The sequence below is a fragment of the Muntiacus reevesi genome, chromosome 1 (genome assembly GCF_963930625.1).
Source record: "Muntiacus reevesi chromosome 1, mMunRee1.1, whole genome shotgun sequence".
In the NCBI taxonomy this organism is placed as follows: Eukaryota; Metazoa; Chordata; class Mammalia; order Artiodactyla; family Cervidae; genus Muntiacus; species Muntiacus reevesi.
The window spans coordinates 183,436,738-183,464,659 of record NC_089249.1 but is presented as its reverse complement, the minus strand read 5'-3'; the positions used below and the strand labels follow the sequence as shown (position 1 = coordinate 183,464,659).

At 57.1% G+C, this 27,922-nt stretch overlaps 1 protein-coding gene and 1 pseudogene across 2 annotated transcripts; one reads left to right on the top strand and one right to left on the bottom strand.

Moving 5' to 3' along the window:
• The first annotated feature begins 479 nt into the window (after positions 1-479).
• Positions 480-27,922, top strand: KLHL26 (kelch like family member 26). Of its 2 annotated transcripts, XM_065917396.1 has the most exons (3): positions 480-607; positions 22,534-22,716; positions 25,138-27,922. In XM_065917396.1, exons 1-3 carry the CDS (start codon positions 531-533, stop codon positions 26,717-26,719), a joined length of 1,842 nt encoding a protein of 613 aa, XP_065773468.1. In that variant the 5' UTR covers positions 480-530; the 3' UTR covers positions 26,720-27,922. The 2 variants fall into 2 exon arrangements, with proteins under 2 accessions (XP_065773468.1, XP_065773469.1); XM_065917397.1 differs by lacking the exon at positions 22,534-22,716 and having other exon boundaries at positions 507-607.
• On the bottom strand, positions 3,088-3,187 carry LOC136156793 (U6 spliceosomal RNA; annotated as a pseudogene).

Below are 27,922 nucleotides of genomic sequence, written 5' to 3'. Positions count from 1 at the left end.
AGACCCCTCTCCTGAAGTGCAGTGTTTCACTCTCGGGCAGCTCCTACTCCTCTGAGTGAACTCGGTCCCTCTCCAGTCACTTGTCCGGCATCCCACCGTAGCCTCACGCCTCCCCAGAGGCTCCTCCCGGACACCCACAGGTTGCCTTCGCCCCGCCCCTCCCAGATAAGCCCCTCCCCCTACTCTGGACACGCCCCTCCGTAGACCATGCCCCCCCGCCCCTTCCCTGGCCCACCAATCTCTCGTCCCTCAGACCCACGTCTGCTGCTCTTCCCAGACTCCGCCCCTTTCCCTAGGCCCCGCCCCTCCTGTTCCAGAGCAGTACCGGTTCTTGCCCTTTCCCTCCCCCGCCCATTCTCAGACCCCGCCCCCTCCCGGGCCAGGACCCGCTCCCTTCTCAGACCCGGCCCCGCCCCCGGCCTAGGGCCCCGCCCTTCTGCAGAGCAGGCCCCGCCCCACCCCCCGCGATTTGGTCTCCCGAGCCGGCGCGCGCGGTTCCCGTCACTAGCACGCGCGGTGGCGGCGGGAAGATGGCGGAGTCCGGCGGTAGCGGTGGCGTTGGTGGCGGCGGCTTCGGCGCCGGTCCGGGCCCCGAGCGCCCGAGCAGGTGAGACCCAGCCCGCAGGGTGGATCTGCACCTGCCTCAGGGCAAGAGTGGCCTGTGAGGAGTCCTGGGGGTCCTGAGGGGTTCGGGATGGCTTGAACCTGCTCGAGGATCTTTATGGGGGCTGCGGGCTTTAGGTGGCCATGGAGTACTGGGGGGACTGAGGGCTATTCATGGGGCATTTAATGGCGGCTTGGGGGCCCCGGAACCTCCAGGCGTCTGCATGTGTCCTTAGGGACCAGAGAGGGCTTTGAGGGACATGGAGATCTGAAGGGAATCCCAGGGGTTCCTGATTGTGATATGGCCATGAGTAACTGAGGATGCCAAGAGGTCTGGGAGGCAGGGAGGTCCTGAGTAGGGGCCGTAGGCAATCTTGCAGTTGTTGAGGCTGTCCTGGGGACTCTGAAGAGGGGACTGGGGGAGCTTGGAGGGCTGAGGCCCAGGGCTTCCTGGAGGGTGCTGAAGGACCCTGAGGTTTCTAAGGGTGATCCTGAGAATGTGCTGAGGGGATTTGGGGGTGTGAGGACTGTGGAAGGTTGGGAGTGGGAGGCTCAAATGAACCTGAGGGCCTGAAAGAGACCCAAGGGACCTGGGAGAATTTGAAAGTGGAAGCTGGTGGTCCCAGTGAGTTCTGATGGGCAGGGAGGGGTCTGGGGATTCTGGAGATCCTAAGGGGCTTTAGTGGGTCTTGGGAGGCCTGAGGATGGTTTAAAAGGCTGAAGATTAAAAAAAAAAATACATGAGGAGGGTCCATCTTGGGGCTCCTCCCTCTAATTCTCTTGGGGTGCAAATTCCCACTCCCTAGGCCAAAGAACTTGAAGCAAGATCTTGCCCTCAGATCATGGTGGAAGAATTCACCCCTTTTGGTCTGAGAGAGGCCCCCTTTATCTTTGGCCAAGTCCTAAGAATGGTTGTTTGAACCCCAGAATTGGCGTAGCAACTGAAGGTGTTTAAATGCATTGTTTTGGGTTCTCAGAGGGAAAGAACACCTGTGTTACAATGCAAGACCTTCCTCTGTCTTCCCATTGCCCAAGGCCAGCATGGTCTAGATCTCTTCATCCAAGCCCACCAGGACAGCCTGCTACCATTGGCTGGCAGAGCAAGTAATTTGACCTTTTTCTCACTTGTGAGCTTATGAGAGCAAATAATTTCAGCCAACGTGATAAACGATAAAGTGGTCAATACTGGTGTGTGACAGAGTCAGTCCTCGTTGTGGAGACCTGGGTGCTTGAGTTCGGCTTTAGAGGCCTGTCGTGGGGAGCAGGGAGAATTCAGTAGATTTGGGAAGACATTCCGGGGGGTCGAGTGGATAGGACTTGGTGACCAGCAGGAGGTGGCATGTAATGGACTGATAAGAGGTAACACTGAACCCTAGTGCTTGCTTTGGGCCCTGAGTAGGGATAACCCGGGGCAAGAGCAAGGTATAATTAGTTGCATGCTGTACAATTCACTCATTTTACCTGAACAGCTCTTTGAGTTTTAATAAATGTATAGAATTATGTACCCATTAACACAATCCAAGTTTTCAGAACGTGTCCATCACCACAATTAATTCCTTCAAGCCCCTTGCAGTCAATCCTTCTCCCAACCCTGGCCCCAGGTACACTCTGATCTGCTGTCACTCTCTGTAGTTTTGTCTTTTTAGAAATTTTATATGAATGGAATCATGTAACATATGACTTCTTGTGTCTGGCTTCTGTCCCCTAGCAGAATATTTTTGAAGTTTCATATGTGTTGTCACAAGTATCAGAAATTCATCCTTTTTCACTGCTTCCTAGTATTCCATTGTATTGATGGACATAAATTGTTCATTTACGGGCTGATGAACATTTGAGTGGTTTCTATTTTGACAATTGCAAATAAAGTTGTTGTGAACATCTGGGTATGCATCTTTGTGTGGACATATACATTCTTTTTTAAATTTCTTAGAAACATTTATTTTTATTTATTTGACTATGCTGGGTCTTAGTTGCAGTATATGGGATATTTTAGTTGTGACACGTGGGATATAGTTCCCTGACCAGGGATGGAAGCCAGGCTCCTTGCCTTGAGTGGAGTCTTAGCCCGTGGACCACCAGGAAAGTCCCTGTGTGGACATACATTTTCATCTTCTAGGAGTGGAATGTCTGGGTCCTATGGTAGGTACAGGTTTAAGTATTTTTCCTTGTTTTTTTCAAGGTAAAATGGGTCTTTTATTTATTTGTTCTTAAACTTATAAACCAACCAGTCAGACTAGGACTATTATTATCATGGTGTGGCAAAATAGAAAACATCTTTCCACAAATACTAGAGTGATGAACAAATAGGAGTTGTAATAAAACAGAGGAAAAGCAGCAAAGGAAATCAATGAAGCCCATTGTGGTGTAGCCCTTCACCTTAACAATTGAGGTTCTTAACAAGCAGGGCCTTCGTATCCCAGAAAAATGTAAAAAATAGTTCATCATGTCTTTGTACTTTTGTTTCCTATTTTTGAGATTAGATTAAAAAATATGGAATGCTTCACAAATTTGAGTGTAGTCTTTGTTCAGGGGCCATGTTAATTTCAATACTGTTTCAATTTTAGTACACGTGTTACCAAAGCAAGCTCTTATAGGTTTAATCTAAGGAACTGCCAAGGTGTTTTCCAGAGTGGCTGCACCCTAACTCTGTTCCTACCAGCAATGTGCAAGAGTTTCAGTTGCTCCCCAACACCTGATGTAGCCAGTCTTTAATTATAGCCATTCTAAGTGTATGTTGGTATCTAATTTTGGATTTTATTTGCATACCCTTATTAACTCATGATGTTGGACATCTTTTCATGGTCTCAGTGGCCACTCAAGTCTTTGGTAAAGTGTCTTTTCCAATCTTTTGTTCATTTTTTACTTGGTTTGTCTTCTTTACTTGACTTCTTTTTGTGTTCTGGAAACAAGTCCTTTATCAGATATACTATTTGCAACTATTGTCTCCCAGCCTGTAGCTTGTCTTTTTGTTTTTTTAATGGTATCTCTCATGGGGCAAAAGTTTATTATCTTGAGGAGGTCTCCTTTATCTCATTCTTCATTATGGATCTTGTTTCTAGTTTCATATCTAAGATATTTTTTCTAAACAGAGGCATTTTCTTCCTTTCTTCTTTTTTTTTTTTTTAAATACTTATTTGTTTGGCTGCACTGGGTCATAGTTGCAGCACGTGGAATCATCGACCTTTCATTGTGGCCACAGGATCTTTTGGTCAAACCGGGCCTTCTGCATGGGGAGTGAGTGTCATAGCCACTGGACCACCAGGGAAGTCCTAGAGGCATTTTCTTTTTTAAAACATTTATTTATTTAATTTTGGATGTAAAGGAATCTTATGGCTTAGTTGCTCTGTGGCATGTGGGATCTTCGTTCCCTGCCCAGGGACTGAACCCACACCCCCTGTGTTGGAAGGCAGAGTCTTAGCCCCTGAACCACCAGGGAAGTCCCCTGGAGGCATTTTATTAAAAGATATTTCCCTCATCTCTGAGATGTTCATTTGCCTCCTATCCTCCATCCCAATGAAAAGTCTGTTGTCTTGAGCAGCTGATATGGGGAGGGTCTCATCCCTTAGATGCTCGTGTGGGAGAAGGGTGAGAATCCCTCATATGGTGAGATGGAGCATACAGAAAGGAGATCAGAATTGGAGAGAGATTGTAGCACACAAGATTCTCCCAAGGATCCTTCTGAGGTGTAGAGGCCCTTGTAGGTTGGTCATTTATTCGTTTCTTCATTTATTCCAAACCAACCATACCAGTACATGACCTGCCTATACCTCATTCGTCTTCATCCTTCCATTCTAAGATTGTGGCCTCTTAGAGGCACCTGCCTGACGCCCTGAGCTCAACTAGCCCCAGGAACACTTTTTCTGGTCACCTTGTTGTGTTGGCTTTTTGGGGTAAAATTTATGTAACATGAAACTCACCAATTTAAAGTGTACCGTTCAGTGGTATCCAGCATGTTCACAGTGTTGTGCAAACATCACCTCTGTCTAGTTCCAGAACATCTCCATCAGCCGAAAAGGACAGCTTTTTCCCATTAGCAGTCACCCCTTCCCCCCTCCCCCAGCCCCTGATGCCTACTCATCTACTTTCTGTCTCTATAAAGTTCCCTGTTTTATAAATAGAACAATACCATATGTGACCTTCCGTGTCTTTGACTGCATAGAATGTTTTCACAGTTCATTCACAAGGTCATATGTATAAGTCCTTCATTTCTTTTTATGGCTGCATAACATTCCATTGTGTGGACATGCCACATTTTGTTTATCCAGTTACCAGCTGAAGGACGTTTAGGTTGGTCCCACCTTTCGGCTGGTTTGGATAATGCTACTGCGCACAGGCACGCACAGGTCTCTGTCCGAGCACCTGTGTCCCCTTCTGTGAGGGCGTGTCCGGGAGCGGGATCACTGGGGGCGTGTCCGGGAGCGGGATCGCTGGGGGCGTGATCGCTGGGGGCGTGTCCGGGAGCGGGATCACTGGGGGCGTGATCGCTGGGGGCGTGATCGCTGGGGGCGTGTCCGGGAGCGGGATCGCTGAGGGCGTCCCGGGAGTGGGATCACTGAGGGGGATCGCTGAGGGCGTGTCCTGGGAGTGGGATCACTGAGGGGGATCGCTGAGGGCGTGTCCCGGGAGCGGGATCGCTGAGGGCGTGTCCCGAGAGCGGATCGTTGAGGGCGTGTCCCAGGAGTGGAATCCTGGGTCCTCTGGCTGCTGTGTGTCCTGGAACGCGCACTCACCGCCTGACACTGCTTGGTGTGCTAGTGGAGACGCCCTGAGGGTGGAGAACATGGCTGTCTCGTGCACTCTTGGTCTTGTATGCCTGGAGCATGGGCAGCCCAGAGGAAGGGAATGTTCAAAAAAATATGGTTGGGAGGGAGGGATGGGGAGGGAGGAATGGATGAATGAATGGAGTGTGGAAAAGCTCTCTAGGACTTGCAGTCTGGCCGGTTGGAAGTCCCTTCTAGGTGGTCACGTCCGTCCCTTGTCATCTTGGGGAGACTTGTGGGGCTGCCAAGGACTCGGGGGAGGCTGGCCCTGTCTGTGAGGATGGTTGGTTTCCCAACCTTCCAGGTGGTGCCTGCATCTGCCGTGTTGTCCCATGAAGGGTTTTGTCATTTGGCCAGGTGTGGGGGCGGTTCCTGTCTTCCCCTTAGCGCTTCCAACAGTCCCACAACTCGGAGAACTGTCCTTAGGAGTGATGGTGTTCCCCCCCCCCACCTAACAACACCCCCAGCATTACATAACTTGTTTGTTCCAAGTTCACTTTTCTGTAACCAGTGGGGAGGAAAAAGAAAGAGAAAAGCTTATTCTCTTTCCTTCCTATCTCGAGGGATCAACAAAAAACCCATTGCCTAGTAGAGATGGTTGTTAGTGCCCAAGCTGAGCCTCCAAGATGGACAAAGCATGGCTGCCTTAGCTGGGGGCTTGCTGAGGTGAGGTGGGATCCTAGCACCAAAGGTCCTTGTTCTGTAGCAGCCCCCCTCCCAGCTCCACCTCAGGCCTGTGACAGGGGTCTAGACTCCTAGCAAGAAAGGAGGTTTGTGGGGTATTGCGAGAAGGAGGGGGAACTCTCCTGGGAGTTGAACCTCTGCAACTAAAATTCCATTGCTGTGAGGTACCCGGCCGGCTCGTTCAGGAGGAGCCTTCTCGCCACAGAGGCTCTTCAGATGCTGGGCCTTTGGCATTCCTCTTTCCTTAGCCCATCTTTCCTACAGGTGTCTGGATGGGGCCCAGTCTCACTGATTCACACCATTTCTGGGGGACGAGGCAGAAGTGTCTGGTTGAGGGCTGCTCCAGCCACAGGTGTTTCCCTGGGAAGTCATACCTTGGATACCGCGTGAGTGGGTTTGGCACAGTTCAGCTGCGGCTTCTGCTCCTGGCTTGGTGGCTTTTGCTTGTTTAAACTTCCTTCACCAGCCCTCTCTGGCTGCACCCTAGATCTTTGCCACACATCCCCAAGGCTCTGGAGGAGTCCAGGCCCCCTAAACCCTGTGTGAAAGACTGGAGGATGATTTGGCCTTCTGAGAAAGTTCTTGTTCCTTTGACCTCGCCATCTGTTCAGCTGAGAGGGAGAGGCAGGAGTCTGACCCTTCAGAGACAGGGGCTCCTAGGAGTTCTGGGCGATGTGGCAGCATCAGGCACCTCATGAGACCCACATGCTTATTGCGTGCCTTGGGCATGTCTGTAACCCGCTGGGTGTTGGAGCCTTCATCTGGGAAGTGTTCCGAGGGCACCCAGCACATCGCACACGTGTGTGTCAGCGTGGAAGGCCAGTGCCGGCCTGCAGTCCTCATGCAGCTGGCGTTCCGTCCACTGCCCACGCGGCCACAGAGGGGCCCTGGGGCGTTTGCTTGGTTGTTTTTAATGAGCTGGTGTGGCAGGTTGGGAAGAGAAAGCTGGTCTCTTAGTCTAGGCTGCCACACAGAATGTCGTAGACTAGGTGGCTTATAAATAGCAGAGATTTATTTCTCAAAGTTCTGGAGGCCGAGAAGTCCAAGATCAAGGTGCCGACAGATTTGGTGTCTGGAGAAGCCACTTCCTGGTTCATAGACAGTTTCCTTGCTGTGTCCTCACATAGTAGAAGGCTCTATGCCGCTCTCTGGGGTCACTTTATAAGGGCACTAATCCCATTCATGAGGGCCCCGTACTCGTGACTTAATCAACCCCCAAAGGCCCTTTCTTCTGATACCATCACGTTAGAGAATAGGTCTCAACATAGGAATTTTCAGCCTTTGGCAGTTGGCTCGAGCAATTTGAAGGACACTGGTAGTTTTACTTGGTGGCCACATAGCAGGGCCAATGGGAGAGCGGAGCACGCCAAGTCTGAGCTGCTCCTGCAGCAGCCTGAGTGCAGATGGCACCACGTGAACCTGGCCCCTGGAAAGAGTGTGGAGCCTGACCTGGTGGGTCTTGGCAGAGTACGAGGTTGGGGGCAGATGAGTCTGGGGTGAGGGAGGGAACGCGGAGCTGGAGGTGCTCAGGGCCAGGCCACGCAGCTCAGCTCGGCGTCTGGGAGTGAGGCGCCCCTTTCTTCACTTTCTGGCCAGCAGGGTCCCTTGAGCTCACGATGTGAAATAGCTCTGAACACTGCACACTTCACCCCGAATTGTGCAGCCTGATTATCTCACAGCTGGACCGCTTCCAGCCAGTAGCTGCAACCCCCAGGGGACAGCCTTCTTGTTGTCGGCCATGCTTATGGGATAGGAAGCTTTTGTTAGCCTCCGCTATCATTCTGCCGTCTCTAGGGAGCGGGCTCAGTATGTCAGCCCACTTTCCTTAACTGGTTATTTTTTATTACTGATCCTCATGGGAGAGCTCAGTGAGGCCAGGTCAGAGGTTTGTTCCTGTCTCCCCCTCCCACTTTAAAGCGGGGCTTCTCTGCACTCCCACCCTGTGCTCTTTGGGCATGTTTCAGACTTGGGGTTGAAGGCCCTGGAGAAGGGAGCGGGGAGGGCAGCTTCCCGGCACGCCCAGTTCCTTTCTCTTGTGGACAGCACTCAGCACTCACCTGACACCTTTTTGTTCCGACGGCAGTCGTCACCTGGCTCCTGTGTCCCCACTGCTTTGTGTGGTGTTGGGCATATGGTGCCCCTGGACAGAGGGGGTGGGCTCGTGTGGGTTGCTTACACCCCAGCACGTGGAGCTCGTGGGCCATCATTTCCCCAAGGTTGCCATAAATGATCCTGAGGCCGAGTTGGAGACTGAGACCCCTGTCTTCTCCAGAAGGTTCTGGGAACCCCCTTGCAAATGAGGTTGACCAGAAGCTCAAGGTTAGGGCCTTCAGCTTGGGAGAAGGGAGGTTCCAGAGGTGGACTGTTTCCTACGTACAGGCTAGTGGTGTGTGTAGATTCTAAAGGTGGAGGAGCCTGGCTTTTTAGGGATCCTGAGGGCAGAGAGGAACTGGAGAGGGTGAGAAAGAGGAGGGGGAGACAGAGGGGTGGGCGTAGGGTTTGGGTGAGGGGGCGCCTGGGTCAGATTCATGTTTTGGAAGGATCCTTCTGGCGGGAGATGAATGAGTTTGGGCCAAGGTGGGAGGCCATGGGGATGGTGAGTTGTGAATGGGTTTGGGGAAGATTCAGGTGGAACTTGTGTGACATGCTGACCCATGGTGGCAGCCAGGTGGGGCCCACCAGTTCTCAGGCTTCTGCCATGGACCAGAGAGTGAATGCTGAGGGGTACCCCTCAGGCAGGAGGCGGAGGCCCCACTCAGCTTGAGAGTCTCTGCTGTCTGAGAGCAACCAGAGGAGGCCGGGAGCAGAGACAGACATCTGGCCTGGAGGGCTCAAGGTCCCCCCTCTCTGCTGGAAAGTCCTTACGCCTCTCCTTGCTCAAGGGCCTCTGCTCTCCCAACAACCAGGACCTGGTTCTTTCCAGTTCGGTTCCCACCTCCACTCTGACCTCCTCCTCAAGAGCACTCAGCACGCACACACTGATTTGCTCTTTCTTCCTTTAATCTATTGGCACATGGTGACGTTTCCACCTTTGAGCCACATCTAGTTCCGGCCCTTCCTTCCACCTTCTCCTCATCCTGCCCTGAGCCGCCCCTGACTGTTGCCCTCCTGCTTGCCTTCCCCCGACTCCTGCTGGTGGTGCCCTCCCAAGGCAGGCATCAGACTGGGCTGCTCCCTTGCCTGACAGCTGCCAGGGGCATCCTAACTCCCAGAACAACGTCAGAACAAAGTCCGCTTCTCCACGTGAGCCCCTTGGCCCCTGCCACTGCCCCCCAGGCTTCCAGAGCTTGCGTCTCCAGCAGCACACTGGCGCCGCCCTGGCCTTTGACCTCACCCTTCTTTGGCTGGTGTGACCTGTCCCAGAGCTTTGCGCAGCTCCAAGGTTGCCTCCTTGGGGCCTGGCCACTCTGTCCACCTCTGTCCTCTGACCCATGCTCCTGGTCCATTCTGTGTTCTCAAGGATCCGTGTCCCCTGGGATGTGCGCTCCCTGAGGGCAGGGCTTCACGGTGGAGGCTGATACAACGTAGCAGGTATTCTCCCCAGTCTGGGATGGATTTGCCAGAGGAGCTGGCCTGACTGAAGGTTTCTGGAACAGCCCTCCTTGGCCGGCTGAGCCAGGGTCGCCCTGCTTCTCCTGATTTGCGTTAATGCAGGAATGTTGTTCAGGTGCTCAGTCGTGTCCGACTCTGCGACCCCATGGACTGCAGCAAGCCGGGCTTCCCTGTCCTTCACTATCCCCCGAAGTTTTCTCAGACTCATGGCATTGGGTCGGTGATGCCGTGGTTCCGGGAAAGAAACAGGAACTCAGGGGCGTGTGGTCAGGGAATCCGCCTCCATTAGGGAGCCGCCAGCGGGCAGCACCCTTGTGCGTGCGCTTCGTGAGTTCACGGCCAGCCTCACAGTGCTGCGCTGAAGACGAGAAAATGTCCCGCCGCTCTCCGTGTCCAGCTGCCTGCAGGGGGAAGTGGGGGGCTGGGGCCCTCCTCCTCCTCCGCCTGTGGTAGCCGCTCCACAGCTGTGCAGACGGCTCTTAACACTTGTTAACCCCGAGTCTCCAGTCCCTTCCTCCTCCCCCGCCCTCCCTGTCTCCCTCCAGAGAGGGCTGCTCAGGACGCTCACAGCTCTTCCTCCCATGGCCAGGAGAGCATTTCCCTAACATTCCTCTGTGGAGTGGGTTTTGGGGCGCATCCAGGGTGATTTCAGACCCCTCGCCGAGCAGCCCAGCCGTTGAGCTCTTCCCGTGGACCACCTCGCTGCACGCTGAAAATATTGTGATTCGGGAGGAAGTAACCGGCACCTGGGGGGAATCACAGACCTTTCCTGTGAGGGAAGCGGCTTCCGGAATTGAACACACTCGGCCTGGAGGAAATCTTGAGGGGTGGACCCCTGGGCTTTTAAAGGCCTCGAGGGGGGGTCACCCGAGGATCTAGCACCGAAGACGTTTTCTTTCACCACAACTGCGAAATTCCACAGGGGTCAAAGACAGACGGGATCTGAGCGAGGCGGGGCTGGGCTGGGCTGGATATCCGGAGAGCTTGCCTCTCAAAGGGATGTTAGAATTTGAAACAGTCTGCTGGAGGAAGCGGGAGCGGGCAGACACGGTCACCTGGAATCTCCCACGACTGGAGCTGAGAGTGGGGCATTCTCCCTAATGGGGGTTTTGAGGGGTGGTGACAAAGTGCCCACGAAGCAGCAGGCATATGGGGGGGCCCACTGTAGACTGAGGCAGACTCCACTCGAAAAACTTCCAGGACTGTTGTTAAAAGCCGTCACTGTGTGCTTGCCGTGGTGGAGTCTGGTCCCGGAGGGCTTCTCGTGGTCTCTTTTCTCCCCGCTGCTGTCATGCCAGGGGTAATGGCAGCCCCTGTGCCCGTAAGGCAGGGAGGCTGGGAACACACAAATGTTTATGCTCCACGTGAGTCACTTGCAGAAACTCTGAGTGGTGTTTTCCCTGCTGAGGCTGATGGCATTGGGCTGCCCCGCAGCTCCAGCCTTAGGCATGCTTTCAGCATTTTAGCATTTAGAGTTGCTGAACTTTCACAGTAGGGGGCACGGGGAGCTTGCTGACCTTGGCTGTGTCCTTCCAGGCAGGCGGGGCTCAGGCCGTCTGTCTGGCCACCACTCACTGGCCGGCAGATCCCCAGGCATCCTCGCCTCCACCCCCAGGGCAGGAAGGCTGTGTGCGCGATAGGGAGTGGTGGTAGCTGGAGAAGTGTCGACTCCACAGTGGCTTTTCCAGAGGCTCGTCTGGAGTTCGAGCCCCGGCTTTGAAACTTCTGACATCGAAGGCCCCCGTTGGTTCCAGGAGCCAAACACTCAGCTCGCTGCCTTCAGTTAAAAATTAAAAGCTCATCGTTCACATAAACAGTAAGTTCAGGGAGAATTCCAGTTTTAGGTACATTAAATGCAGGGCTCAGATGATCCCCCTGCAATCTGTCTCCCGTCTCTCAGCTCTCTGACTTCCTTCCTGCTTGGGCAAGGCGACCTCATCTTGCTTCCCAGCATCCTGGCAACCCCGGGGGCAGACCAGCTTCCTGGTGGCTGCAGCAGAAGTCCCGGGCAGGCTCTGCTTGGGTCAGGTGGGTCATACCCCCTCTCCTGGGACCAGGCTGGGGTCTGGGAGGCTCTGGTTGGCCAGGCTGGCTTGTGAGTCTCCCTTTTCAGCCCAGGGGTGGGTCTCCTTATCCTTACCACTGGGACTGAGAGTGAAGGAGGAAAACAGGGGTCCCTTATTAGAGGAAGGAAGGGATATTGGCACTCTTCCCCGCCAAATGAAGATGTTCATGATTGGCCCCTTTTGTTGCCTAACTTTATGCTGCTATTAGAAGATCCTTGCTGAGCCAGACCGGTGTCTTTGTCTGCCTGTATATGGCCTGATATCACTGGGCATGAGCTTATGCCATTTGGCAGAACCGTCCCTTTCAGAACCTCAACACCTGCCCTGCCAGGGGAGGCAGCTGGGCTGGGCCCTGAGATGCTGCAATTGTCAATGCTGGAATCTCATGGGATTTCCCAGCAGTGTTCTGGGGCCAGGCAGTCTTGTGCCTGCTTGCCTGATTTGGAGTGAAGGGGTTGTGCTCATCCATGTGGCCACATCTCCAGGCCCAATGCAGCAGGGATAATGTGTGTGTGGGGGTGGGGACTTGCTGGGACCAGCCTCTTGTCAATGGGTGGGAACAAAACAAGCAAAGCTTCAGCCCGAGATCTGCTTATTTAGCCACCTTTCCGCCCCTAGCATGGGGGCCCTGGCAGAGCTTTGAGGGGTCATGGAGGCTGTAGAGAGCCCTGCCCAGGCCACGAGGGCAAGGAAGGCCTTGGGGAGACCTTCTACTTTGAGAAGGCTTGGAAGGGTAGATGCTGGAGGAGCGTGGCAGAGCTGGTGGGCTGGAGAGTGCAGCGTGGGGAGGAATGGTGAAGGGGATGGACGGAGCTGGCTGTTTGCTCAGGGAATAGCATGAGCAGTGTGGAGGTAAGACATCCCAGAGAGAAGCCTGTTGAGGTCTTCCTGGCTGAGCCCAGTCAAGGATAACATACGCAGTCCCAGGAGTTGGACCAGGAGGTTGAGTGGAGGGGATAACAGCAGGTATATGCGACAGGCAGAGATGGGAGTCAGGTCCCGCCACCGCTGCCACCTAGCAGCCGTCTACTGCCCCCTTACCCAGGCATCATCTGTCCGTCCATCCATCTCTCCACCTAGCCAGCCTTCCACCCACCCACCCTTCCATCCGCTCATCCATCCATCCAACCATCCCTCCATCTGTTCATTCATCTAGTTAACCTGCCACGTCCCTCATTATCTATCATCCATCCACGCCCTCAGCCATCCGGCCATCTAATCAACAGGCATGACCGAGCTCTGAACACATGCTGGGCATGGCGCCAGGTGCTGGAACACCTCAGGAGACCAAGCCCACCCTGCCCTGCCCGTTGAGACTCCTGACTCAGCCTGGAGGAGACAGACAGACTGGAAACAGATGGATGGTTTACTGAATGGTGTGATGGGCAGGCAAGACAAAGAGAGCTGGGTTGGGGGTCAGAGTGGTGTGCGGACTTGGGTGGGGCTTTCCTACTGGTGACCTGGCAGAATGGGGTTCCCCCTCATAACAGCTGGGGAGTTAACAGGCTCGCCCACACTTGGCCCCGGCTGCCCTGAGGAGCCATGTCCTGCCCTCCTTGGTGTCCAGCTTCCCATGCACCTCCTGGCTCAGCCTCCCTGCTGAGTGGTCCCTGCTCTCCCAGCCTTGGTCTCCGATCTGCACCATGGAGATGACCGGGGGCCATCCACCTGGGGCTGCACAGAGGCTGACGCTGACCTCTCACGTGCTGTGTGGCCTTGGGTGGGTGCCTGAGCCTCTCTGTGCCCCAGTGTCCCTGTCTGTGGTGGCCATCGTGGTGGGCCCCTCTCCAGGCTGCCCACCAAGAGCTGAGCTGGGAGCCAGGTCTGCACCGCTCCAGCCCACAGTCCTGCATAGAGTGGGTGCTTCCCTGCCAGAACGGGGAGGGGTGGGGGCATCTTGTAGGCCGGGCGCTTGCTGCTGGTCAGGAAAGGTGGGGTGGTCTGTGTGCCGTCTGTCCTCCTTCCTAGCCTTGAGGAGTTGCTGAAGTCGCGCAGGTCTGGGACTGGGGGCATGTTGCCCACAGGGTCCTCTTGTCCATCAGCAGGGGCCAGACCCCACGCAGCCTGGGCCCCCTTTGGCGCCCCTGAGAGACTGGGGTGAGGCCAGAGGGCCTAAGCAGGGGGCGTAGCTGGGCCTGGGGGCCCTGGACGCCCCGTGGCCCCTGAGCAGAGCATGGAGAGCCCAGGGAGTCTAGGTGGGGAAGCGGTGGACTTGAACGTCAGTGTCGCCTTCTGCTGGTGGGAGCACCCATGCCTGCAGGGTTCTCAGCCGTCCCCCAGTGAGTTCTGGGGGAGTGGAGGAACCCACGCAGTGTGTCCCTGTCACGGAAGGGTAGGATGACGGCACCGACACGTGGTTCCACTCAGCCTGGAACAGAGCCAGCAGCGAGTGAGGCCATCTGGCGCCGGGCTCTGCGCGCCGGACCTTGGGTGGGCTTGGGGACGCCTCACCAGGGTCTCGCGAGGCTGGCCCCCCACCTCTGCTCCAAGCCTCTAGGAATTTGCCTCTTTTTACCTGTCTGGGTCTTCGGGAGGAGTCGTGATGGTTCTTTTGCGGTGGACGTGGGTTCTAGAACCTGTCTGCCTGCCCAGCCACCGGCTCGACCCCCAGCCTTCCCGGCTGTCACGTGAGGGCCCTCAAGGGTCACCAGGCCCAGCTGCCCGCAGGTTGCCTGGTTGCCTGCTGCCCACACTCCCCAGCAGCGCCTCTTTGCTGTTGCCTCAGCACTGTTCTGCAGGCGTGGGCAGGGAGGAGCCACGGACAGACGTGGCAGGGGTGGCCCTGAATGGTGATGCTTGGAAGACGAGGTGGGCAGGTGTGACCTGGCACTGCTTCGCGGGGCTCAGGGCGAGCATCTCTGCAGGTGCCATGCGCCCAGGCTGAGCTCCAGGTGTGTCCATGGCCTGGCTCTTGGAGGAGGCAGAACAGGTGGGAAGGCTGGCCCACCCGGCCTCCCGCAGGGTGTACAGATCTGCCTTGGCACTGGGCATCCTGATTGAAGCTACAGCAGAAAATGTAGGAAATAACAAGCATGATGACCAGGAGGGAGAAATAAACAACTGCTGATGCTGTGGAGAGCGCCCAGGCTCAGGGGCACATGGGGTCTTGGGCCCTGGCCAGGTTTTCTTTCTCCGTGGATCTCTGTCCCCCCACCATCTCTCTCAGCGGTCTGGCGTCCCGGCCTGCTGGGATGCTGCTGTCAGGAGCGTCATCTGCTCCTGGGTTCTCCACTTGTCCACCCTGCAGCCCTGCTCCTTGGTCCACTGCCCAGAGAGCCTGGGGCTCCAGCTCTGCCAGAGGACCGCAGGCTGCCCCTTACTGTGGGCCTGCGGCTGCCTGGGGGTGAGGCGGGCGGAGCCGGCCTGGGGCGAGTGGTCCCAGGAGGGAGGGTGCTGACGTTAGCATGGGGGCCGCAGGCCAGCCCGAGCGTCTAGAGCTGCTGCCAGGTGCCAAAACATGGTGACTCCATCCTTTGGGCTGGGAGTGCAGGACCCAGAGCTGTGAAATATTGTGGTAACCACAGCAACAGCGGCTTGGGGGTGTCTGCCTTTGGGGGCCGTGTGGGACCCTGGCTCAGATGCACCTTTTATCTGTGGAGCTGCGACCGCAAGGGTCAGCACAGTGGCCTCAGCCGAGTCAGCAGCTGCAGAGGGGCAGGATGTGGGAGCAGCCTGCGGGTGCGTGTTGGGGGGCACTCTGGGCCTCAGTTTCACCACCTTGAAGAGGACACTTGCCACAGTGCCCTCCTGGGCTGTGTCCCGCGTGTGCTCTGCCAATGAGCCTGCAGTGTGAGGAGTCGGGCGGGAGGGGCGAGCCGGAGAGACTTCCAGTGTGCTTGGGCAGGAGGCCGGGGTGCTGGAGGGAGACAGGCCAGAGAGTGGCAGGCGGGCGGCCGGTGCGTCTCCGTGCACAGCCCAGCCCGCCCCAGCCCCCGTCCCCTTCTCTGGGCCTCTGTCCCCCATCTCTGCTCTCTCTCTCTGGGCCTCTGTCCCCCATCTCTGCTCTCTCTCTCTGGGCCTCTGTCCCCCATCTCTGCTCTCTCTCTCTGGGCCTCTGTCCCCCATCTCTGCTCTCTCTCTCTGGGCCTCTATCCCCCATCTCTGGTCTCTCTCTCTGGGCCTCTGACCCCCATCCCTGGTCTCTCTCTCTCTCTGAGTTTCTCTCTCTCTCTCTGGGTCTCTCTCTCTCTCTCTGGTCTCTCTCGGCCCCCGTCTCCCCATCTCTGGCTCTCTCTCTCTCTCTGAGTCTCTATCTCTCTCTGGGCCTCTGTCCCCCCATCTCTGGGTGTCTCTCTCTCTCTGGTCTCTCTCTTTCTCTTTGCATCTCTGACTCCCTCTTTGGTCTCTGTCTCTGTCTGTGTCTCTGACTCTCTCTCGGGGTCTCTGGCCCCCTTTGTCCCCCTGAGTGCAGCGTCTTCCTGCTGCTGTACCCAGGACCCCGGGCGGAGTGGCCTGGGTACTGCATCGGCCGGGGCGGGAGCCAACCAGCTGTGCTGCGCTGCTGCGCTCCATCGAGCCACATGGACAATAAAACCAAAATTGGCTTTGAAAGTGGAAGTGCTCTCCTGTTTTGAGGGGAAGTGAGGGAATTTGCATGTCAGAACAGTATGTTAAAGGGGCAATACCGTCAGACTCTGTTCTGGCCTGAGTTTTGGGCTCCATGTGGGGGTGGGAAAGGATTTTACAAAACCCCAAAGAAATGTTTCCGTGAAATTCTTTCTTGTTCTTGCCTCTTCTCTCTCTCTCTCTCTCTTTTTTTTTGGACATTCCAATGAAAAGAACTTTCCGGGGCTTCAGATCTCTCCTGTGAGCTTGGGAAACCGATCGTGGAGACCAGGCCCAGCAGGCGGGCGAGGGCAGGAGGTGGGGAGCGCCCACCCTGCCAAGCGCTGCTCCTCGCCACCCCGAGGGGCCTGTCACTGTTCACACGGCCCCGCACCTCCCACGGCCGCCCCTCACTAGGCCGTTCTGCCTTGGACTTGGGTCCCCTCAAAGCAGGTTCTGAGGCAATGGCTCTAGCCCATGGTGTATTTTGGGGTGTTGACCTCATGAACAACTAAGGGGGCAGGAAGGAGCCCATGCAGGGGGTGCCAGCCAGGATCTGTTGACGTCGCGGGCAGTGGGCTCAGCCGGCTGAGGAGGCCTTGGGGATCCTGCCACGGGGTCCCTGGGCGGGCTTTTTCTCCACCCAGTCCCACCAACCGTCAGCCCCTGTGCAGGGACACTTAGGCGGGCAGCTGCCCTGTCCCTGTGTCACGTGCGGGCCTGCACATGCCCGAGGGCGCCCGATGACAGTGCCAGGGGGACATAGCGTGCGGGCTGGGGTCGGGACAACAGGGGGCATGCCCTCCATGGCCAGATCCAGGCTGAGGGTGCAGCCGGGGCGGCCTGCTGAGACACCCTGACCCAGCTGCTGACGCATTGGCTCCGATGACTCAGCGCGGGTGACCGTGGCTTGGGTGGCTGTCTGGAGGCTCGGACCAGCTCAAGGCCTGCAGCCGCCGCCGCCTTCCTGGGGGCCGTGGCCCCGCCTCGCCGCCGCCCCCTGTCTGGGCCGGCCTGAGTAACGGGCCTTCCCTTAGTCATCGGGCCGGGCTGCGGCCCTCCCTCCTCCGGCTGCCCACCTCCGCCCAGACTCGCCTGCCTGTCTGTCCAGGCTGGCTGCCTCTTCCCCTCCCCGAGCTCCCCAGAGGCCGCGAGGTGTGTGTGTGTGGGGGTAGATGTCAGGGCTTCAGAGACAGTTGTCCCATTTCTGAGACGGGAGGAGGAAAACAGCCTCCTGAGATGCGGGCGCCTTGCTGGCGGCACAGGGAGGCTGGCCTGGCGAGGGTGAGGCATGCGCAGAAAGGGGCTGCTTCCTACCCACTTGGCGCAACTAGGCTCCACGCCCTGTCAGCGGCAGTGCTCTGGGCTCGGTGGGGGTTTTCTGGGCCGGGGTGTCCTAAATCCCACACTGTTGTTGTTTAGTTGCTCAGTTGTGTCCAACTCTGCAACCCCATGGACTGTAGCCCTCTGGGCTTCTCTGTCCATGGGAATTCCCAGGCAAGAATACCGGAGTGGGTTGCCATTTCCTTCTCTAGGAGATCTTCCTGACCCAGGGATCGAACCTGCATCTTCTATATTGGCAGGCGGATTCTTTACCTCTGAATCACCAGGGAAGCCCTATAGGAGCTTTTTAATGCTCAGAGTATGCCTGGCCTCCGTGCTCAGCTGGAGGACAGGCCTTTGTACCCTCTTAAAGGGTGTTTAGTTTGTTTCCCATCTCCAGCCCCCAGAAATGGTATTTGGTGAATGTCCTCACATATCTGTCAACTTGCACGAGTAAATGTATCTCAGAAAAATCCTGGAAGCAGACTTGTTAGGTTGAGAAGATGAGCCATTTGAATTTTGCTAGGTCTCTCAAACTGCCTTCCTGGGTGTTGTCCCATTTCAAACTCCCTTTGGGAATAGATAAGAGTGTCTGCTGCCAGATGGCCTGCCTGATGACTGAGGGGTGAAGCCAGTCCTTTGGGAAGCACACTTTTCTTATCATAAGTGAAGTTGACTCTTAGGTTCCTCCAGCCAGATATGCTTCCTTTCCTATGAACAATCAGCCCACAACTTTGTACATCTTTCTGTGACATTGCTGGCTTTGTATTGATTTCTTGGTGCTCTTTATATATGAAGGACCATAGTAAATATGTACTCAGGGACCAAGCAACCCCAGAATGAAGTTACCTCAGGTGTGAGATCTTTCTTGTGGTGAAAACATGCATGGATGTACTAGTGCCCAGGGCTCAGTGGAAGCACAGGAAATCCTCCCACCTTGACTCACACTCTCAGAGGAACTTCGAAGAAAAAAACTAAGGCCAGCTAAAAGCAAAATGGCAAAGGCTGGGTAGTGGAATTGTAAAAATATGTGAGGCAAGGTGTCCATGGAGAGGCCAGCCAGCTTGGTTGGCACCTGCCATGAGCCAGCGCTCTGTGGGTGGTTCCAAGCTTCAAGTTCCTAAGCACTTGGCCCCGTTCAAAGGCAGGTGGGCGGCTTGTAGGGGTGGTGGCAGGGTGCAGCCCCCCACTGGGCCTGGCCAGCCCAAAGTGAAGCTGGGGAAAATAGGGAGTCTGCAGTCCCTCATTTCCTGGGAGGTGATGGGGGCCCGGGAGCCTCGTGGCAGCCCTGTGACATCTGCTTCCTCTGCTCTGTTTGAAAGCTGAGAAAATCAAGGCTCAGAGGACCGAGGAACATGCCTGAGTCACGTGGCTGGCAGATAGCAGGGCGGCCTCGGGGTCCTGCCCTCCGTGCCTCGCTCCAGGTGCCAGAGCCTGGAGGGGTGAATGCCGCGGTGCAGCCTGGGCAGCTTTCAGAGCAAGTCTGGCTGAGACGAGTCTCCCAGGCTTTGGGTCCTGGCCCAGCCCCCCAGACACTGCTCAGGGCCAAGCTCCAGGTTTGGATGACTCTAGGAGGTCCTGGTGATGCAGGCGGCATTGGCATCTGTGGAGAGCGGCTCTGCCGTCTCTGGGGCTACCCAGACCAGCCGAGTCTGTGTCTACGTCTTAATACCATCCCTGGTTTGAGGTAGGCCTCTGCTCCACCCCGGGGCCCCGGGAGGGAGCGTCCCTCCAGCTGTCCCTGATCCTAGGCCGCTGTGCTGCGCAGGGAAGATGGGGGTGCCTGGCCCCAGGCAGGAGGGGGCCCGTTGCGGGCTGCAAGGTGACTCTGCACAGGGATGGCCCTTGATGGAAGCTGGGCTATAGGGCCAGCACCCAGGATGCTACCAAGCCCCTCTGCTCCCAGGGAGAGGCTGGGCATCCCTGTCTGACCTCAGGGGTGGCAGAGCTGGGAGGAGGAGAAGCTGGGGACATCCCCACTTTCTGGCCCTCTCTGTTCCCAGCTCCTGTTCCCTCCCACGGGACACTGACAGGCCAGTTCTGCATAATTTGACCATGTTGGGTCCCCGTTTCCCTCACCGTGTGCCTGGCGAGGGCTGGCTGCTCTGTCTCATTCATACTGTGTCCTCCCACCCTAGGGAGGGGGCCGTGGGGCTGACAGAGAGCCCGGAGGAGCTCGGAATGGGCCCGAGCACCTCAAGGATACTTGGAGGCTCTTGTGGGACACAGTGTTGGCTCCGATGGTCCAGAGGCCCATTGTGGAGTGTCGGCGAGAGGACATGGTGAGACCCTGTCCCTGGAGATGTCCTGGCCAGGGGATGGGTGCAGTTTCAGGTCCTCTGAATCCTGAGGATCCGTGATCCTCAGAACGGGGGTCACTCAGGGGTCTTGGAAACCATGAAGGGTGGCCTGGATGCAGCGGCACAGGGGAGGGTAGGGGGGCGTGTGAGGAGGGCATCCAGTCCCTTCAGCCAGGCTGGAGACTGAGGCTCCTCCTGGGCCCCTATCCTTCCCTCCTCCCCCGGTGTGCACACCCAGCCTCCAAGACAGACCCGGTGTCTGGTTCCCGGCACCGCTGGCCCCTAGCATCACCAGCGCAGGTGCTCTGAGTCACATATGTTCCTGCCTCTGGGGACAGGACGGCTTTCCACTCATGCAGGTGGCATCCCCCCGGCACATCCCCACACCTTTGGAATCCTGAGCACCTTGCAGGTCTGTGGGCAGCGCCCATTGGTTTAGTTCACCTCCTTTCGTAAGGCTTCTAGAAGGGCCACTGAGGTGGGCAGCCTATGCGAGTCGGGGACCTCCTGTCGGCAGCAACTGAGTGCCGTGTGCTCGTCATCTGCTCTTTGACCCTGGTCGTGTTTGGGGAGCTGGTGGGCAGTGGGAGCCGAGAAGCCTTCTTTCTCCTCCTGCATTCTTGGAAAGACCAGTGCCCACATTCCTGGCCCTCATTTGTGGGCAGGCGTCCGTCCCAGGAATGGGAAAGCAAGTTCCAGCCATGGGGAGCGAGCAGAGGACTGGGGAGGCTGGCCTTTGCTTGGGGGGGCGGGCCCTGGGAGAGTCCTGGGAAGGTTATTGACTCCATGGAGGCTGAAAGGCATTGTGCCTTTCTTTCTTTTTTGTAAGTCTGGAGATTTTAAAAATACATATGTATTTATTTGACTGTGCCAGATCTTAGTTGTGGCACGCAGGATCTCTGATCTTCTTGCAGCACACGACACGTCAGCTTTTAGTTGTGGCGTGCAGGCTCTGCTTCCCTGACCAGGGATCAAACGTGGGCCCTCTGCATTGCAAGCAGGAAGCCTTAGCCAGGAAGTCCAGGCATTGTCCCTTTCTGTTGCATTCGGAGGATGAAGTGATACATTAGGGCCTCCTAAACTCTTATTTATTTTTTTACTTTACTGTTGTTGTTTAGTTGCTAAATTGTGTCTGACTCTTTTGAGACTCCATGGACAGTAGCCCTCCAGGCTCCTCTGTCCATGGGATTTCCCAGGCAGGGATACTGGAGTGGGTTGCCTTTTCCTTCTCCATAAACTCTTCATTTATTGATGCATTTCTGCAAAAGCTTTCCAAGATGAAATAGCAAAGGGGACAGTGGCTTGGAGGTAGGAGGTGAAGGGGAATGAGTGGGAACAATAGGGACTGAGCCACAGAGGACCTCGTGTACTGTGAGGCCCTGAAGGTCCTGGCTGGTTTCACATAGGGCCTGAGAAGGCTCCAAGGACCTTGAGTTTTGTTCTGTTTTTTGGGGTGAAGTTCACGTAACATAAGATTCACTATTTTAAAGTGTATAATTCAGTGGCATTTAGTGCTTTTACAGTGTTGTGCAACCGTCATGTCTTTCTGGTTCCAGAACATTTTCATCACCGCAAAGGGAACCCTGGGTGGGCAGTCACTCCACACCCTCCACCCCCAGCCCCTGGCAACCACTGATCTGCTTTCTGTCTGTGGATTTCTGGACATTTCATATAAATGGAATCATGCAGCATGCGACCTTTTGTGTCTGGCTTCTTTCACTTAGCCTGAGGTCTTCAAGTTTCTTCCCAGTTGTAGCCTGAGTCAGCTTCATTCTTTGTCACGACCGAGTAGTATTTCATTATATGCATACACCACATTTCGTTTATCCATTCATCCACTGGTGGGCATTTGGGTTGTGGCCACCCCTCTCCTTTTCAAAACTTTATTTTTATTATAAGACAGCCTTTGCCTTGTGCATCCTCACTTTGATGGGATGTGCCAGAATGTGTCTTCCTTCTCCCATGCCCCCAGCAAGCTGCCCCCACAGGTAAATCCATCTTCTTGAGGGCAGTTATGCTTGGTTTTATGACTTCTTTATATTGGCCCCAGGGTGACAGGAAGATCCCATGCTACCTGCTGTTTCCTCGGCTCGGGTTCAGTCCTTCTGTGTCCTCCTACAGCCCTGGGGCCATGAGGTTGGGACGCCCTAGTTGGTCCAGTGATCGGAACTCCATGCTCCCACTGGAGGGGGCCCGAGTTTGATCTTGGTCCGAGCAGGCCAATGGCTCCAGGAAGCAGATTAGTGGGACTAGGGACTGGGGGAGGGGGTTGGGGGGTGACTGGCAATGGGTATGGGTCTCCTTTCGCCTTGCTGATAGACGTGATGGTTGCATAACTTTGTGAGTAGATTTTATGCCCCCGAATTGTACACTGCAAAATGATGAATGATATATGAATCTCACCTCAGTTAAATCAGAAAGGAAAGGATGTGTGGGAGCCTCTGTGGGTCTTGCATGAAACCTCGCCTGTTTCGTAGGCGACACGTGGAGTCTGTGCGTATGCCTCTGCTGCCAAGGCCAGCCCACGGGCAGGTGGCACTCACCGCTGGGACCCAGGTCCGGCTTCCGCTTCGGGGACGGGCTCTGGCAACTTCACCTCCACCCAGGGCCGCTTCCTGCCAAGCCTGCTCAGGGTCCCTGGGTGGAGAGCAGATGGCGCCCCGGCCTCTCAGCTGCCTGCCCACCTCTGCCCCCCCACAGCATGGCTGACAAGAACGGGGCCCTCAAGTGCACCTTCTCGGCCCCTGGCCACAGCACCAGCCTCCTGCAGGGTCTCGCTGCGCTCCGTGCCCAGGGCCAGCTCCTGGACGTCGTGCTCACCGTCAACCGAGAGACCTTCCACGCGCACAAGGTAGTCCTGGCGGCCTGCAGCGACTACTTCAGGTGCGCGCGGGCCCCGGGGTGGAGTGGGCGGCACCGCCCGTCCAAGGGACGATCCCAGGGCTGTGCCTCCAGCTGCGTCCAGCCCAGGATGGCTTTGAGGGAAAGAGGCCGAGGTTTGCTCATCTCTGGGTTTAGAGAGAAGCCAAATGTCCAGCAAGCCCGCAGGTTTTTCCAGGTTTGCTGTTTATTCAAACTTGGGGGACATAGAGCAGACAAGCCGAGCGTGCCTGGGGGCAGAGGTAGGAGCCCACTTAGCAGCTTCTGCCCTGCGAAGGGGGCAGGGCGCCGCTGGGTTTCATTCTGTCTTTCTTTGATGCCTGCTTGTGCCTAATGCTCTTCTGGGCCTTGGGACTTTGGCGGTGATCAGCAGGCATGAATCCTGCCCTTGCGAGCCTGTGTGCAGGCTGGGGGTGGAAGGTACGCCTAGTCGGCAGCCCTTGAGGGTGCTGGGGTCCATCCAAGACGCCGTGTTATGAGTGAGGCCTTGCTGGGTGTCCGGGTCTCTCTGCCCCAAAGACTCTTTCCTGAAGATCTGGGCTGGGCAGGAGAGTGAGGGTCCCATCCAACCATTCTCACCCATAGGAAGCTGTCACAGCTCTGGAACAATCTCCCTCATTCCCTTAGTGACCAGCTGGTCAGCTTCCTCCTGCCAATTGCGAGAGCTGGGGTGCCGCCTGGGGGTGGTTCTAAAGCCCACTTTGCTGGCTGTCTCTGAGTCCCAGCCCAGGTGCCCACCCTGGGCCTCACGGTCCTTGAAACTGGGGTGCCTTGCCTGGTGCGCCCCCTGGCTGCCCGCCTCATGGGCTCAGAGAGGCCGTTCTGGGGAGCTGGAGCAGCCAAGCCATCTGGGGCGCCGCTTCTATTTTTATTCTGGATTTGGGGACGGGCGGGCCGGCCGAGCCAGAAATGCCCTTTAAAGGCTCCTCTGCGCTGGCACTGCAGTCGGAGAGGCCTTAAAAGGCAACGCTCCCTCCCATCGCCGTGATCATTTCTGCCTTCGATGGGCTGATGGGACTCGTGGGGACAAGAAGAAGCGGGTTCCGGGGGCTGGCGGAGCGCTGCTGCCAAGGTTGGGCAGTGGTTGGTCGGTGGCCCCCAGCTGCCCCCAGCTCGTCTATCCCTGCTCCGGGCCTGAGCTGGGCCCACCCAGTGGGTGACTAGGGGATGCAATTCCGCCAGGCGGTGTCTGAAGTTCTCCCCTCAGGTGGCTGTCACAGATGTGTGCTGATGGGAGTTGTACTCTGATGAGGTGCCAGCTTGTCCCATGAAAGGACCCTGCCACTCTCCATCTTCTAGAACTTGCCAGGAGCCCTGAGCAGGCACTGAGGTGCTTACCCCTCTTCCTGGTAGGGGACCCTCCAGAGCCTTGGGGGGCTGGGACCCAGGGCCCGTGTGTCTCACCAGCATTCATGTGAACACTGCTTCTCGGAGCAGGAGGGCGTGGCTGACAGAGCCGGGGTCACTTGCTGCTGGGGGCACTCACAATGGACTGGTGTTCCTTTAGGTCATTCTCAGGGGGCTTCCCTGACCACCTAGGCCTCTGGAGATGGCAGGGAACCTAGCAGAGCTTCCTGGGGACCCTCACCCCTCTCCAACCCCTGTGACAGTGACCCAAGACCCAGGCTGGGGAAGGTAGAGCCACCTGCCCCGGTGGGGGGCCAGGCTGTCTGTGAGCTGTGGTGAATGGTGCCCTTGGGGGGTCCTGCTTTGTCTCCTGAACTTGCCACAGGTGAGGTCTTCCAGAGCTGGGTGTTAAGGTGGGGCACAGGAACTTGTCTTCATTCAGTTCAGTCACCCAGTCGTGTCCGACTCTTTGCAACCCCATGGACTGCAGCATGCCAGGGTTCCCTGTCCATCACCAACTCCCAGAGCTTGTTCAAACTCAGGTGCATCGAGTCAGTGATGCCATCCAACCATCTCATCCTCTGTCGTCCCCTTCTCCTCCCGCCTTCAATCTTTCCCAGCATCAGGGTCTTTTCCAATGAGTCAGTTCTTTACATCAGGTGGCCAAAGTATTGGAGTTTCAGCTTCAGCATCAGTCCTTCCAATGAAAGTCCTGTCATCAGAGTCAAAGCCAAACCCAAGATTTGGTCTCCTCTTGCGGAACTGCACCCAGCCCACAGCATGCAGCCCTTGGCCTTCACCCTCTAAGCCCGTGGGCCCCAGCACTGCTGACTTCTGGGTTAGGCTGGGCAGGGTCCCTCGTGGGGAGCTGCTGTTTGTAGGAAGATACATGGCTAGGGTGCAAATTAAAAATCTTTCTTTTCCTTTCTGTGTGTCTTTGATGAACGTCCGGCCTGCTTTCCCCTGACTGGTCATGCCCTGCCCGCTGTGTCCAGAGGGTGGGGGGCCAGGCCTTTCCGGGCAGCCACAAGGCCCCTTGGCTGGCCTGAGCCCCCACGCTGTGTTTCTGACCTTCAGGGCCATGTTCACGGGCGGCATGCGGGAGGCGAGCCAGGACATCATTGAGCTGAAGGGCGTGTCAGCCCGCGGCCTGAGGCACATCGTCGACTTCGCCTACAGCGCCGAGGTGACCCTGGACCTGGACTGTGTGCAGGACGTGCTGGGCGCCGCCGTGTTCCTACAGATGCTGCCTGTGGTGGAGTTGTGCGAGGAGTTCCTCAAGGCCGCCATGAGCGTTGAGACCTGCCTGCACATCGGGCACATGGCCACCACCTTCAGCCTGGCCTCGCTCAAGGAATCAGTGGACACCTTCACCTTCCGGCACTTCCTACAGATAGCTGAGGAGGAGGACTTCCTGCACCTGCCGCTTGAGCGCCTGGTCTTTTTCCTGCAGAGCAACCGGCTGCAGAGCTGTGCCGAGATTGACCTGTTCCGGGCGGCCGTGCGCTGGCTGCAGCACGACCCAGCCCGGCGCCTGCGTGCCAGCCACGTGCTTTGCCACATCCGCTTCCCACTCATGCGGTCCTCGGACCTGGTGGACAGCGTGCAGACGCTGGACATAATGGTGGAGGACGTGCTGTGCCGCCAGTACCTGCTGGAGGCTTTCAACTACCAGGTGCTCCCCTTCCGGCAGCACGAGATGCAGTCGTCGCGCACCGCCGTGCGCTCAGATGTGCCCTCGCTGGTGGCCTTCGGCGGCACCCCATACACCGACAGTGACCGTTCTGTCAGCAGCAAGGTGTACCAGCTGCCTGAGCCGGGCGCCCGCCACTTCCGTGAGCTGACGGAGATGGAGGTGGGCTGCAGCCACACGTGCGTGGCGGTGCTGGACAACTTCGTGTATGTGGCCGGGGGCCAGCACCTGCAGTACCGCAGTGGCGAGGGCGCCGTGGACGCCTGCTACCGCTACGACCCCCACCTCAACCGCTGGCTGCGCCTGCAGGCCATGCAGGAGAGCCGCATCCAGTTCCAGCTGAACGTGCTGTGCGGCATGGTGTATGCCACGGGCGGCCGCAACCGGGCCGGCAGCCTGGCCTCGGTGGAGCGGTACTGCCCGCGGCGCAACGAGTGGGGCTACGCCTGCTCGCTCAAGCGCCGCACCTGGGGCCACGCGGGCGCCGCGGCAGGGGGCCGCCTGTACATCTCGGGTGGCTACGGCATCTCGGTGGAGGACAAGAAGGCCCTGCACTGCTACGACCCCGAGGCCGACCAGTGGGAGTTCAAGGCGCCCATGAGTGAGCCCCGAGTGCTCCACGCCATGGTGGGTGCCGGCGGCCGCATCTACGCCCTCGGCGGCCGCATGGACCACGTGGACCGCTGCTTCGACGTGCTGGCCGTGGAGTACTATGTGCCCGAGACGGACCAGTGGACCAGCGTCACCCCCATGCGGGCCGGCCAGTCCGAGGCTGGCTGCTGCCTGCTGGACAGGAAGATCTACATTGTCGGGGGCTACAACTGGCGTCTCAACAACGTGACGGGCATCGTGCAGGTGTACAACACCGAGACAGACGAGTGGGAGCGCGACCTGCACTTTCCCGAGTCCTTTGCCGGCATCGCCTGTGCCCCGGTGCTGCTGCCCCGGGCCGGGGCCCGCAGGTAGCTCCCCGGACCCCAGTGACTGGCTTGGCCGCCTGCTGTTTCTGCCAGGGGCTTGGTGGGCGCGTGTCCCAACAGAGGACTGGGACGCCCCACCCCTGGGCTGGCCTCCTGGGGCCTGCCGCGTGGATACGGCACCCTCGGTGCCCCTGCTTCCTTTCTGAAGCAAATTCTGGCTCCACGCCCTCGGGGGGAGCCTGCCAGCAGCAAGGCTGATGTGCTGCAGCAGTCGGCTCACACCGAGGCGGTTCCCTCGCCCACCTCGCGTCCTCACGGGCGGGTGGGAGGAGGGGTCTCCTTCAGAGCGTGTGGCTTTGTCTCCTCTCTCCGCTCCCTCTGCCTGGAGGTCTGAGACATTCAGAGGTGAACTCATTTTGATCCTCCAATTCCCCCCCACCCTTCTGAGTTGCATGTGTCTTTTTTTTTAAAAAAACGCACCCCAGATCTCTGTGACACTTAGGAGCAGGAGAGGCGGCTGGGGGCTGCCTGACTCGGAGCGGCCAGAAGGGCCTGTTTCTGCCTCCCCAGTGAGCCCGAGGTCAGAGGACCAGTGCTCATCTCCATTCCTGACCTGGGTTCTGGCACCTTCAGGGTGTGCGATTGTCTGCTTTCAGGACGGAAAAACACAGCCACCTCCCAGAGATGGTCCTTAGGGGTCTTAGGCCTTCTGTTTGGCTCTGGGTGACGGGTAGGGCCGTAACAAGAACGGGACTGAGGCTCCTCGTCCCCAGCCCTGTCCCACGAATGGACGGGGACACTGGCCCCAGAATCTCACAGCACATCTGCACCCCGCAGGCCTGTCCCGAGGTTTCATCTCTGCCCCTTCTGGCCCTCTGCTCCCCCAGCCCCGCCCCGTGGGCAGGCTGACGTGCCGTCGGGCCTGTGCCCCTCGGTGCGGGAAGTCAGGCTGCTGGAGGCTGCTCCCTGCGAGGGACTTGCGGCGTCTGTGGCCACGTTTGCTCTGGAGTCCAAACCACAAAACCTTTTTTTTGTTTGGTTTTCTTTTGCCTTTTCTTAAGAGGCCAGCACCGCTGTCTTATAAACGAGATTTGTACCCTCGGGGCAACTTAAAGTGTCTCTTCTGCTGCTAATGGACGATTGATGTCGTGTCTCTGTGACCCTCGCACCATGTGAAGAATTAACCTCAGACCTTAGAAGACGTCATTGCCTATTTTCCTTATATTTAATAAAAATGTTATGGTAAAAA

What these genes read in the sequence shown, in the direction of transcription:
- KLHL26 (XM_065917396.1), top strand. Translation starts at nt 531, where the DNA reads ATGGCGGAGTCCGGCGGTAGCGGTGGCGTTGGTGGCGGCGGCTTCGGC. An exon ending in GGCCCCGAGCGCCCGAGCAG is followed by an intron (nt 608 to 22,533) that starts GTGAGACCCAGC and finishes GCCCCCCCACAG; the next exon opens with CATGGCTGACAAGAACGGGG. An exon ending in GCCTGCAGCGACTACTTCAG is followed by an intron (nt 22,717 to 25,137) that starts GTGCGCGCGGGC and finishes TCTGACCTTCAG; the next exon opens with GGCCATGTTCACGGGCGGCA.